Source organism: Cyprinodon tularosa, unplaced genomic scaffold (genome assembly GCF_016077235.1).
Source record: "Cyprinodon tularosa strain WSP-4 unplaced genomic scaffold, ASM1607723v1 ctg11, whole genome shotgun sequence".
NCBI lineage: Eukaryota > Metazoa > Chordata > Actinopteri > Cyprinodontiformes > Cyprinodontidae > Cyprinodon > Cyprinodon tularosa.
The window spans coordinates 115,070-129,383 of NW_024037893.1; the positions used below are offsets into that span (position 1 = coordinate 115,070).

The 14,314-nt window shown below is 39.4% G+C and overlaps 1 protein-coding gene across 2 annotated transcripts in view; it reads left to right on the forward strand.

The window, feature by feature from the left end:
• fgd5a (FYVE, RhoGEF and PH domain containing 5a) overlaps positions 1 to 13,526 on the forward strand; it is a 47,467-nt gene extending 33,941 nt beyond the window's left edge. Inside the window, exons 13-21 of one of the 2 annotated variants that reach the window (XM_038294479.1) lie at positions 4,015 to 4,098; positions 4,199 to 4,278; positions 5,108 to 5,204; positions 5,460 to 5,597; positions 6,983 to 7,085; positions 7,178 to 7,314; positions 7,726 to 7,854; positions 8,227 to 8,381; positions 12,068 to 13,526. In XM_038294479.1, the coding sequence (XP_038150407.1) occupies positions 4,015 to 4,098; positions 4,199 to 4,278; positions 5,108 to 5,204; positions 5,460 to 5,597; positions 6,983 to 7,085; positions 7,178 to 7,314; positions 7,726 to 7,854; positions 8,227 to 8,381; positions 12,068 to 12,104 (960 nt within the window). In that variant the 3' untranslated portion in view covers positions 12,105 to 13,526. The remainder of the gene's footprint in view (positions 1 to 4,014; positions 4,099 to 4,198; positions 4,279 to 5,107; positions 5,205 to 5,459; positions 5,598 to 6,982; positions 7,086 to 7,177; positions 7,315 to 7,725; positions 7,855 to 8,226; positions 8,382 to 12,067) is intronic. The other variant, XM_038294487.1, reaches the window with a different exon arrangement.
• Positions 13,527 to 14,314: the final 788 nt, after the last annotated feature.

The window sequence follows — 14,314 nt, forward strand, 5'->3', positions numbered from 1 at the left end:
TGTCTGCGGTCACATAACAGTCATGTTTTGGGGCTGTGGGAGGAAGCCGGAGTACCCAGAGAGAACCCACGCATGCACAGAGAGAACATTAAAACTCCATGCAGGAATCTGACCCGGAACTTTCTTGCGGCAAAGCGGCTGTGCTACCCATTCCACCTCTGTGCAGCCACACAATAACAATCATAGCAACAAATATCTTATAAACAGATTTCCAATTATATTTCACTGTAATGACAAGGTCAGGCTACAAATGAAAAAGAGGAGCGGTAGGAGGAGCATACTCACCTCTGCTTCCTCCACTTCCTGGGTTTTCCACAAGGTCTTTTCTGATCTTGCCTTCTCTGAACCATACATACGGCAATCCAGGCAGTAAATTGTGACACCAGAAAGTCGCAAACCTTGCCATCCCTTACCACTTTGTATATAAACATCTTTTTGTAATCTCTTTTGAATCCTCCTCCTTCTCTTCTGTCTTTTGGTTGCTTACAGCCTACGGCCTCTTCATGCCAGCTATATATTGCCTCATTTTGCTTAAAAAAATCCAAGAAAAGGCTACATGATTGGTTAACTATACAACACTGGCCCAGTGTTGTGTGTTTTCTTATTGGCTACCTGCCAACGTGGCAGGTAGATAAACACTTTCACATGTCAATCACTACAGTTACCTGCATTTGATGTTTGAGCAGCTGTCAATTTCATACCCTGGTTATATTACTAGTCACACCATTTGAAATATCTCTCATTCTTTTCTTTTAAAACCTCAGACTACATTATATATTTGTGGGAGTTTAACTTTACCCTGAAAGTTGTTAAAAAGCCAGCAACAACAAAAACTGATTTCTACAAATGGTAAACTTAAAATTAGCCTGGGTGCCATTCCGAACTTAGTCCCGCCCACAACGTTTGAGATCGGGAAGTTCGGTCTGGCATTGCTCAGTAGTAGCGCGAGTATGCTGCACAATATCTGGCGGGCCAATCAAATTGTCAGGGGGGGCTTTATACGATGATGGACAGATGATCAACAGTAACGTAATGAACCACGTGACCAAAGCGCGCATGGGTGACAAAAACAATGGCTGCCGCTGGAGAGTTTGGGTGAGTAGATTCTGCTATTAGGTCTGTTCTAGAAGATATCGACAGCAAATTAATTTTAAAAGAGGAACAGAGAAACGGATCAAGGCTCATCTTCTTATTCTAGGCGTGCAACTGCACGCTTTGATTTTTGTTGACAACAACTATGCGCTGCTTAACATACGTCACGCACTCCATTGCTCTTATTGGTTGTAGGTCTATCCAATTGAGTGCAGAGGCATTTTTTTTCCTGGTTCGTTCGAAACACGCCCCATAATCACAGCTCTATGGAGCAGTATCAGACTCGTCAGGCTAACTTAAAATATCCTACTCATTGACAGTATTCATAGAATGTGTCCAAATGTACATCCTTACCATTATATATGGTACTATATAGTGGTTACGCCATTTTATATGAGTGTTCGAATGTCTAGTGGATGAAAGTTGTGATCATCGATGGTCACTAGATGAGCAGACATTTCCAGCAATGCTTTGCAAGGAGAGCTATCCTCGAAATGTGTCATAGGATTAGTTGTCACGGTGGCCCGCTGTCGCCTATGGCTTTCGCTACCCGACAACGGTGACAAATAACAAAGATGCCGCAGGCACCATTCGGGGAGGTGAAGTTACATGACCAACAAGGAGTGGAAAGTAGTGATTAACTGTCCGAAAGATCAGTTAACTGAGTTCAGTATAAAGTCCACTACAGTATATAGTCCCCACTATACACAGTGATTGAGGGATTGAGATGTTAGGGCGGACAATCATGTTTTTTTTTACTTTTAATGGAAGCTACAGGGTGTTAACACATGTAGTTTGTGAACACATACACTACACTGGGAGATGTTTTAGGAAACACCATCAAAAGGAATTAATTGCGATGTTCAGATCACGTCCATGACTGCATGAGTATAAAGAAACTATAGGGAAACTTGACTGTGTCACCAATATATGACAGGGATACGATGTCATCAAAGTTTGCACTGTGCACCTCTAACCTACGTCACATAATTGCTATCCATGACCTTTAAACTTCCATTCCAGCAAAACAACATCAAAAACCGTTTTTTTATGTTTGGGGTTTATTTTTGAAGAGGATCTCAAGAACTCCATTGTAAATCCTGGACCTTAGCCTTAGTTTTGAGGCTCCTTTGTTTAAGGCACCTGCTGTATCATTCAGGCACTAGTGAAATCACAGCCTGCTTAATCTGTGTCCAGGAATGTTGGGCGGAGGTAGGTGAGCTTTAGGGTGGAGGGGCAGGAGGCCAAGGCTGCTGGACCTCCACTAAGCACCACACCCATCCAGCAAGGTTCTGCCTCTCCACTTGTCTCCTCTCCTCCCCTCTCAGGACTTGTTTTCAAGGGCCCCGCTTCCTTACAGGATGTTTGGTGTGGGTCACTGGATGCCGGCTTCCTGTGTATTGGGAAGGGACTGACAGTGAAGTGAAGGCCAGACACCCTGTAGAATGTGGGGAGGAGGTGGCAAAGCAGGGGTGGGGGTGTTACACAAACACATTTTGTGAAATAGAGAAGCCCACTCTATTGTTCCATGTGCAATCAGTGCTGTCTCATGTTATGAAATATGTTTCAGGGAGATATCCGCAGGAGCAGCATTTAGGGTTTGGGCTTCTCTTGGTTAATCCAACTTAAACATAAAGATGCTCCCTGGATTAATTTATCTTTTTTCATTTTGCTCCATCCCATCCAGCTCTCAGTCCTTCTTCCACCTGCAGCTAAACCCAACTGCTATAAAGCCCTTTTTCCCCCATAAAGTCTGCATTACCAGAAGCAAAGTTGTTATTTATTGACTTTTAAGGATAGGGAATCTAAAGTGTGAAGATGAAAGCCATCAATTCCCTCTGAGACAGACAGAAACTGCAACCATTTCGCAACGCTTGTCTCACCGAAGAAATAAAGGCAGCTTCAAATGAATAAGGAATTAACAGGCAGATGGAGACAGCTGAAAAAAAGAAGTGGAAAGTAGAAGTCACAGCTGAAGAAGTAAATGTCTGAGGAGCAAATGGGGGGCTTGTGGGTGTCTGTGCTGATGGGTTGAGCCTGTGAAGTCAGTTAATTCAGCTCCTGTCTGCATTTATGTGGAAGGAACCTTTCAGTAAACCAACAGCAAAGGGTGGAGCTCCTAAATCCCAGTGGCTGCAGGCCAAAGGTTGCAGCCAGGCAGTTTTGTCTCCAGCACTTAGCTAAAAAAAAAATAATGATGGAATGAAAAAGGTTTGCTGAGGCTGTTTGTGTTTTTGTTGTTGTGCTGAAGGTGGCAGGTCCCACCCAGTCCTGGTTCTTTTCAACCTGACCGGGCTCTTAAGGTGAGGGGAGTCCAGAGCAGGGTGGAGAATTCCTGGATGCTGCCTGTAGGGCCCCAGCGGATGTTTAGACCACACATTAGGTGTGACCAATGATGTCATGTCTTTTGTCTGTTATGTTTTATAAAACAATGGGCTCAGTGTGTTCAGGGCATTAGAACTCTTTATTCCCATATTCAAATAAACATTTCTTTTAATTGATGTGTAGACATGGGAATCGTAAAACACAAAGTTTAAAGAAACTCTGGGGGAAAAAATTTAAAATATATAATTTTTTATTCAAATTAATTGTTAATGTTGTTTTTTTCAAAACTTTAGCTGTGTATATCCAAGCTTCAATTTAATAGAGAAATGCTTCTTGAATTTCTGAACTTGGAGTGTTTTCACCTGTGGGAAATACACTGACAGCTCATAAATACTCAGACACAACAAAAACATTACTATTCCTTCAAATAGTGAATGTTAAAAGACAAGGCTGTTAGATATCTGTCAGTGTCACACCCCCACCTTGTGTCAGTGTAATGGTACTACAGGTGTTATACTGCGTAACTAAGGATTAAAAAACTAATTGTTTTCTTAATATGTTTTGTTCATTTACTTTTTTTCCTTCTATTCTGAACAGATGAATGATATCATGCTGTATACCTACCCCCAGCAGGATGGAAAATACAGACTTAAAAACACCCTTTCCCTCTCAGGGATGAAGGTGAGCAAACCTTAAATGATTGAGCGAACTCAACTTCTTTCCCATGTATACACATGCAAACTGTCGCCCTTGTTTTGTGCTTTTTGCTTTGCACACACAGGTGAGCAAACCCATCCTGGAAGGTGTGCTTAACTGTCTTCGGATTGAGGTGTCTGACATCACTATAACTCTCTCTGCCAGGTGAGCAACCGGAACAGCCTGCAACTGTTGTTTATTTATAATTACAACTCCAGATCTTAGCTATCTAGCTTTTTATTTCATATTTTTCCTACTGCTCCTGCTGTGAGTAGTCATAAATTATTTATATTAAGAGACAGGGTAGCATGATGCTGTTTGAGAGGAAGCAAATGCTGTAAAACAAAATTGCACTAGTAATTTAACGAAAAGACAAAATTACTATAAGCTTTTGCTTACTTAAGAAACTATTAAAGTTAGCATAGGTAGCGTAGCTTCTCAAACAGAACTTTCTGTCTTTGAAAATGTAGACCTTTATATCATTTACCGTACAACATGCAAAATCCTGAATATTTCATAACAGACAGGCATTGAAAGCTTGAAAGGATAAAAAAACAACACCCTGGCTTTAGACTGTGTAGCCTTCTTGTTATCTGCTGGAAGACTCCTTCTCTTTTAGAGCGTTTTAGAGCAGCCATGTCTTGAAAACAGAAAGCTATTTAAATTGGCTTTCTTCTTCTGACTTCAGTTTGACATCCAAACTGGTCCTGCAAAAGAGCAAACTGAGGAGTTTTTCCTTCCAAATTTTAAACCAAAGTGTATTTTTAAAACCTTGATTATGTTTTAGTCTAAACTCAAAAAAAAAGTTGAATTTTTCAATTTTTTAAATGATTTGAGCTGATCAAGCTGAACGCAGATATTTGCGACCAATTGATTTCTTTATAGATCTCCTTGCATAAAATCATTTTAAAAGCTTTTTCTTTTGGGAGCATACGCTTTGAAGTCTCAAGTGTTTTGTAACTATTACGTTTAAGATATACATTTTTTTTTTCAGTTCGGTTGGAGAGCGAGAGGACTGGTTCCACACTTTGAGTCGAGCCATTGCAGACCATGCTGCAGGACTCTGCACTTTTGGTGGTCCCTGCAGTGAGGTAGCATAGAAAATTGTGTGATGAAATAATTTTCACTAGAGAGCAAATTTGCATTAACCTCATTTTGTCTGAGTGTTTCAAATAAACTAATTAAAGCAATTTTGAATAGCTTAATGTTAATAGAGTTTGAACTGACAAAAACAAACTGCAAATAGTCTGCAGGAATCTGTATGTTGGAATTAACAATATTAGTTCTGATAATTAGAAAGTTTCTTGCTGTGACGTTTCAGCTACATTAATATGCTGTTCCAACAGGCTCGTGAGAAACTATGGATGGCTCTTGGTGAGGCTGCTCCTGTGCTTGTGCCGGTTTCCCAGGTTATGATGTGCATGAACTGTACCTCAGATTTCAGCCTTACACTCAGACGACACCACTGTAACGCCTGTGGAAAGGTAAGACATTTTAGTAACAAATACTGATTTTTCTCAGCTAAAGCTGATGACATCATCAACACTGCTGCGTTTTGTGGGTTGAGCTATCCAAAGTGTGGAGAATACACTTAACATGTACAAAACCTTGTTTCAGATAATGACTTACTGTAACCCCTTGACACCTTAATGTATATCCATAGATCCATATATCTTGTAACGGAAACAAGAGCTCACTAAAAGTTCCTAAGTCAACTCTAGATGTGTAATAACTGATACTGCACATGCTATCTTGGCTGTGTACGTAATACAAAGGGTTTGTTGCATATTTGCAAATATGGTCATTGAAGGGTTAAATGAAAACATACCAGCCTGAGTCACCTGGAGGTCAGCTGCTCAATCAGCTTGATTTTTCCTATGTGGGGGAACGAAACGTCCACCTGAAGACATTGATTTGCCAAACAATAGTTTTCTTGTTTAAAGCCATACGAAGTTATGAGTAACTTATTTCTTCACTAGACAGGTTTGTCCAAAGAGTAATACTGTTTTGTGTGTTTTTTATCCCATGCAAATAAGCTTTTGTAAATGCTAAATGTTAACATTACAAATTAACAACGTGAATAAGTCTAAATTTACACTCTCAGTGTTATTACACAGCTGTTTGGACTTAATACAACATCAACACTTTATATTTTACAAGACACCCAGGATTCAAATATTTTTTTTTTTTTTTTTTTTTTACTGATTTATGAACCATGATTATCTAAGATCATTGTTGTGACAACCCTCCTCCGCTTCAATGGTACGGGAGTCCCAGCAACGCTGCTGGGTATTTTAATGTGAACCACACGGACAAAAAACACCTTTCCTTTCTAGGGCATTTTAAATGCCAATCTGCTTACAATTTAGTTTCTAAAGACCATTCCTTTTATTTTCACCTGTCTTTAAGCGTGTTTAAGGTCACTCTAAGAATGCAACATTTTAAACTGATTTTAACACTATATTTAAATAATTTAGTCCCTTTTATTTTATTCCTCTGCTACTCAGACTTTACTTTGTCTTTTCTAATTTATCTAAGGCTTCTGAGATGCAACTGTAATCACAGTGCAATTTTCAACAGATTTCATCAGAGGTCTTTGTTCTGCCAATATATTTGCTCATTTGTTTTCATTAACAAATATATCTATTTTATTTTCTAAGAGGATCAGTATATGCATTGAGCATTTAAACACTTTTTAAATTATTTTTTCAGTTTGAGCTTATTCAAGAGGTTACTGGTGTTTTGATACTGAGCCATAATTTGTGACTCCTGTGTAAGTTTGCAGTTGCTCCCATAGACCTTAGCTGGAATAAAGCTGTCTTGAGAATCTCACATAAAGCACAGTAATCTGTTTTATGTCTTTGAACAGGTGGTGTGTCGAGCTTGTTCTAGGAACAGATATCCTCTGAAGTACCTTAAAGACAGAATGGCCAAAGTTTGTGATCACTGCTATGCTGAGCTCAGAAAAAGAGGTGAACACTTTAATTATAAAAGTTGAGACTAGAGAAAGCAGGTATTTCTACTTGCTATTGCAGCAGATCATTACTGTTGTGCATGTTTGCAGGTGGCAGCATATCGGGAGCATGTGGTAACTCCAGCCCTCGGACTCATAGGGCCAGTCGGCCCCTCTCTGCCGTTTTTCAAAGTCTGCAGCCTCCCAGTTTGTGGAAATCCAGAAAAAGCATCTCCAATCTCAGTCAGGTGGGATTGATCCCCTGTTGCACATATTTTGCTCTGTGAATTCAAAGTATTCTAGTTTCAGCGATCAGCTTTTGCCTCAGACTACTCCACTTCTAAGACATAAAAAAAGGGATGTTCCCTGCTTGGAAATGGAACCTGGGCTGAATCCTGACCACTAGACCATCCGGGACCTTCATCCTGCTTTTGCTGCATTATGAATTGGAATCTGTGGCACTCATGATTGCTGAGGTTAATGTTAAAAACAGTTGCCAGGAAAGTTCATTTCACCTTCTTTACAGTCAGTTATGTTTTAAAATGTTGTACTAAAAAGGCAACATTATAAAACCATCCTTCCAAAGACATCTGATGCTAATGATTAATGTTAATGTCTTTATTATGACTTTTCTGCTGTTGTTGCATGAATCTCATCAGGTGTCACTTGGGGTGGATGGATCCACCATGAGCGGCAGCCTGCAGCGTCGGAAGAAGAGCAAAAGGAAGTGGAAGAGGCTGTGGTTCCTCCTCAAAGATAAGGTGCTCTACACCTTCACATCCCGTGAGGTGAGGGGGCACAGAGTCTCCCGCACCAGCCCCAAAACACTCTTATGATCCTTTTATCATTATGCCGCCCCATTCTAGCTCAATCAAAAAGGGAATTTCCTTTCTTTGCAACATCTATTCTTTTTGGCCTCCTCATGCCGGGAAATGTTCAACCTTTTTCAAGCTCTCTCAGTTTCACTTGCAAATCACTGAATTAATAATAGTGGGATTCTCTGTGCTCGCTTGCTCTTTCTTCCCACAAAAGTACCTCTGTTTGTTTCCCTGCTTCGCTCCTTTTGAAACATAAAAGACACACTTTTGTTGTAGCTCCTACCAGCAATGTTTCTATTTGTAATTTGCACCATGTTCAGTGTTTAACTGTGTTTTCTTCAGGATAAAGTGGCTTCGGAAAGTCTACCTCTGCAGGGCTTCACTGTGAAGCTGACCGAGAGACCAGATGGAGAAGAAGGCAGCAACGTGTTTCAGTTATACCACAAGAAAACCCTCTACTACACCTTTAGAGCTGATGATCAACACACCGCACGCAGGTCAGTGTGGAGATCGCCCTCTTTGTAGATCAAATTATTTTTTTTTATGTATTTATTTAGAATACACACCTCTGGTTTAATTTTGGTAAGTCATCCTTTCTTTTAATTGTCGTATTAAAATGTTAAGAAGATGGTGTCCTATGTAGGTTCAATAATAAAGGGAGAGAACACCTTAGTAAGAGGATGAAATCTAATAATTATCAAGAGAAAGACATAGACACAAGGACAAAATTGTTGGGACATCATGTTTAATGAAAAAAGTTATTTCTTTCTGTGACCCATGGTTGTTTATAAACAAGGGTCGCATAAAAATACTGCTGAAAAGAAACAATAAAAGTCAGAAATTGCTTTTCAAAGTGCATTCAATAGAATTATTTAAAATAATAAACCCATAAAAAAAGGCCTGGAGTAAAAATGCATGTACCCCTAGAAAAGACTAAGAATAATGTGACCAAAAGATATGTTAGATCAAGGTGTGTCCACTACTTAGCACCACAGGTCTACAATCTTGTAACAGGTCAGGGGGTCTATACACTCACCGGCCACTTTATTAGGTACACCTGTCCAACTGCTCGTTAACACTTAATTTCTAAGCAGCCAATCACGTGGCGGCAACTTAGTGCATTTAGGCATGTAGACATGGTCAAGACAATCTCCTGCAGTTCAAACCGAGCATCAGTATGGGGAAGAAAGGTGATTTGAGTGACTTTGAACGTGGCATGATTGTTGGTGCCAGAAGGGCTGGTCTGAGTATTTCAGAAACTGCTGATCTACTGGGATTTTCACGCACAACCATCTCTAGGGTTTACAGAGAATGGTCCGAAAAAGAAAAAACATCCAGTGAGCGGCAGTTCTGTGGGCGGTAATGCCTTGTTGATGCCAGAGGTCAGAGGAGAATGGCCAGACTGGTTCGAGCTGATAGAAGGGCAACAGTGACTCAAATAACCACCTGCTAAAACCAGAAGAGCATCTCTGAACGCACAGTACGTCGAACTTTGAGGCAGATGGGCTACAGCAGCAGAAGACCACACCGGGTGCCACTCCTTTCAGCTAAGAACAGGAAACTGAGGCTACAATTTGCGCAAGCTCATCGAAATTGGACAATAGAAGATTGGAAAAACGTTGCCTGGTCTGATGAGTCTTGATTTCTGCTGCGACATTCGGATGGTAGGGTCAGAATTTGGCGTCTACAACATGAAAGCATGGATCCATCCTGCCTTGTATCAACGGTTCAGGCTGGTGGTGGTGGTGTCATGGTGTGGGGAATATTTTCTTGGCACACTTTGGGCCCCTTGGTACCAATTGAGCATTGTTGCAACGCCACAGCCTACCTGAGTATTGTTTCTGACCATGTCCATCCCTTTATGACCACAATGTACCCAACTTCTGATGGCTACTTTCAGCAGGATAATGCGCCATGTCATAAAGCTGGAATCATCTCAGACTGGTTTCTTGAACATGACAATGAGTTCACTGTACTCAAATGGCCTCCACATTCACCAGATCTCAATCCAATAGAGCATCTTTGGGATGTGGTGGAACGGGAGATTTGCATCATGGATGTGCAGCCGACAAATCTGCGGCAACTGTGTGATGCCATCATGTCAATATGGACCAAACTCCCTGAGGAATGCTTCCAGCACCTCGTTGAATCTATGCCACGAAGAATTGAGACAGTTCTGAAGGCAAAAGGGGGTCCAACCCGTTACTAGCATGGGGTACCTAATTAAGTGGCCGGTGAGTGTATATGAGGCTACAGGTAGTGTGCTTTTGGTAATATGGTGTGTCTCACACTCAACATGGACCAGATGAGGGAAGGAAAACATTTGTCTCAGGAGATTAGATAGAAAATTATAGCTAAGTAATTTAAAAGTAAAGGCTGTAATAGCATCTCCAAGCAGCTTGATCTTCCTGTAACTAAAGCTGCTCATATTGTTCAGAATTTTAAGATCCATAAGACTGTAGTCAAATCCCCTGGACATGACAACAGGAGGAAATTTAATGACAAATCAAAGAGATGGATAATAGGAATGGCAACAAAATACTGGAAACCGTGATCATCCTCCTGTTGTCAGTCTGTTTAAAAAATACAAGCCATCTGTCCTGTATGTCCAAATTCTACATTTTTTTGTGTAACCAAATATTAAGTTGACATTATCATTTTTGTACAGGCCTGTTTCATTTGTTTATTTTTTTTAAATCATTCTGTTGAAGCATGGTTAAAAAACAATGTCTGCCTTTCATTTGTTCATTTATACACTTGAAAAATTATCTAGATTTAAGTAGAAATTTCTTACATGTGTACAAGTATATTTGCCCTAATTTGACTAGGTAAATGAGATGCTTTGCCATAGGAATGATTATTTTTACTCTTAAAATACGGTAATTAGATAGTATGCACTTAGAATAAGACAATGCAGTATTTTTTTTTTCCTATTCTAAATGTACATTTTCCTCTTCCATTGGCAGAGTGTCTCAGTTTTCTCCTCAATTTAGGAAAAAGGAACTTATTTTAGGAAAAAATTTTACTTATTTCCGTTTTTTGCAGTGCATAGAATTTTATTTAGTACTTTTGTGAGATTCAAGTTATTCTGATGGTTATTTTTGGTTTTTCTTTATTTCAATTTTGCCACAGGACTAGAAGTAGTGAGACTCTAGATGTTGCAGTTAGTGCCCTCAACTTGAAAGTTGTTTTTCTTCTCCGTTCAGCCTTTATTTAAAAGTCGTGATTTATAAATCTGTAAGATGCATTAATTAATGTTGGAGTTAGCTGTGGTTATATCAATAAAAAACCATAGACTGAAACAATATCTTCTTTCTATAATAAGTTTGTTCCCACAAACAATTAATGTGATTCTAGTTCAAACATGCTCTTAAGGAAAAGCTTTTCAGAATTAAGCTTTATTATTTTGCTTAAGAGACAAATCCCACAGAGATAGAAAGATATAGGACAGAATAAATGGTGGCAGTGTACTAAAAGATCATCAGCTCTTGTTGATGGTTATACTTCCTAAGTTGTCACAGGACATACAGTTTCCTTTAGGCCATCTTCCAAACAGTGTCCCTGTGTGAGGACCAAGTCAGATCCCCAGAGACAGTCAGGATCCTGATTATCCCCTGACAGATGCAGGCAGGCATTGTTAACTGGGTGAGCTTCAGGTGTGAGTTGTCAAAGCTGATTTTGTTAAAGGCTAAGCTGATCCTGGCGTACCTTCCTGGATGTCCAGGAGGAATTTGCCTCATAAATGAACCACAGAGGGTCCAGCAGGGGGCTTGTAGGCTCTTGCATATGTTTTGACACCCATTGCAAAAGGTATTATATGAACACTTTGCACTCAATCCCTGTGCTGGTGCATTTCTTGGAGACCGGGATAATGGTTGAGTATTTGACGTTTGGCAGAAACTGAGAGACAAAGTGCACTTTCTTTGAACCATAGTTGTACATGATCGATTTTGCCCCATTCCTAACATCACTGCCATTAAATTCCACAGCAAGTTGCAGAATCTCTGAAATAGTCCTTTTTATTCATGCACTTATCCAAAATGTGCTTTATATAGAAGTATCTCAGCAATGACCTAAAAAAAAAATACTGCTATCAGTACTATGTTAAAAGCTGAATATCTGCATGGAATAAACAGAACAATTTTCAATAAGACTGTCAGCATGTTTCATTTTTGCTTTTCAGATGGGTCAACGCCATAGAAGAGGCTACAGTTTTATAGCATCTGCTCACTGGGGTGAAAAATCCCTGCTGTGTGCAGCTTCTAGGACTCCCGTGAGGAAAATGTAAAACAAAACTACCTGCTGACCATCATTAAAGATTCAGCACATCTGATATCTATGGAGATACTGAAATGGAAGCTCTGGAGTTTAGAGAAGGCTGCCACCCAGTGGCATGGAACTGAATTACAGATAACTCCAATTATTTGTCTGTGAAGATGTTCTTGTTTTGTTTTTATATAAACATTGCAGGCAAAAGATCATTGGACCCTTTTATTATTAAGATGCAGCATCGAAACACTGAACAGCAGTGCGCCTGAGACAGAGGTTTTCTTGGGTTTTTTCTCTTTTTCAACATTTTACAACAATCTTCCTACAGAAATCTACCCTACAGCTATGCCAACTTTTCAAGAATATGTCTTTACATTTTAATCTTTATAAGCATCATCGAGTTTTTACACTACAGGATTAAAATGTAATTTATTTCAAATTAAAAATGCATTAGGCTGGACCAGCAAGTCTTTGCAGCAAAACTAAAAGCAGCTGCTAAGCAATATCCATGCACTGTAAGCGATGAACTCTTTTCCATCATTTCACTTCTTGTTCTGAATATATATATAGTGAAGTATACACTGCAGATATACAAGTGAAACATTGGATTTATTTGTATAAAATTGGTGTTATATGATACTCTAAGTAAGGATTCATTTTATTCATCACTGTATGTAAACTTTTTGACTCGTGTGAAGTTTTATTCTTTAATTCATTGTACAAAACATGACCTTCAGCATGCGTGCATATCCAAAGTAGGTCAACAAACTTTATCAACTATGCTTTGTACTTTAATCTGTACATTTTTACACGTTAACTACGTTGTACATCCTGTTCTGAAGTGCCATTTGACTTCTTCCAGTTGAATGCAGTTAAATTTGCTACTATTATTGAATGTGCCTGAAATTAAATGTATGTCATATCCTTTATATTATCACAGTACTGTATGAGAAAAAACTTTTTTAAATCTTCTCCTAGATGTTATAGCTACTACTCAAACACAGAAGAATATAGTATTTGTGACATTTTTACTGAAGCATTATCTTCTACCGTATATGCTGCTCGATAAAATATTATCATTTCAGCTGGATTAAAGTGATCTGGCTTATTCGAAGAAAGAGCCCTGGGTTCATTTCATTTACTGTAACTAATATAGACATTCATAGCACTAACAGTGGACCTAAAAGCAGTTATCTTTTACTCTCAAAAGCTTCACTCTTCAACCCATTTTTATCTCTAATACATGTTTTTCACCATTCCTACTCATCTCCTCACATCAGCACTGCTGTAATGGATTGTATATCTTTCATTTAGTGCATTGTAAATGTTTTTGTACATAGAAGCATCTAAAAATAAAACAACTTTTAAATGTGTTTTTTTTTTTCATCTGTTTGTCACTGTAAAGCCGCCTGGTGTTTTAAATGAATGATTAAGTTGAAGATAAAAACATTGAGATGAAGGCATACACTCCATCCCCTCTGTCTTAGGAGTATCCACAATTATAATAGCAGTATTAATTCGGTTGGTGATAAATGCTGTGTCTAAAGCCATGTCTGACACAAGTAAGGATAGTATATATTACATCCAGCAGGGGGAAGCTTTGCATTCCCTATCCATTCCAATTCAGTTCTATACTGTATAGATGGATAATTAGGCCCGAGCAGCGAAGCGCTGCGAAGGCCTATTGTAATTCGAATGTTTATTATTATTTTTCTCCGAAATGAATCGCTTATTTGGAGGCTTTATCATACCTGAAAACTAGTGTTGCGCCGATGCCATTTTTTGGCCCCGATACCCGATACCTGGCTGTGCAGTATCGGCCGATACCATAATAATGTAAAATAATTGCCATCATGGCTTTGTCAAGCTGCTGCCTACTTTGTGAGGCAGGAAAAAATCTAATACTACTCAATGTTTTGAGTAGGGTGTAATACTGCTAACCATGGATTTTGGGGGTGCTGTTTCTCCCTCTTTTGAATATATACTTTTGACCCACCAGCTGAGATGGCCGCAGCGTCTATCTGACAGATGAGATTCATCCCAGATATTATCTTTTATCCCTAGTTTAACCTTTCCTGACCAAAGCTGTGGTTGTCTCCGGCTGGTCCAGGAGTGAAGCGTGGAGCTTTTTCCGCTGGCTGGGAAGGAGCAAGGGGGCGGC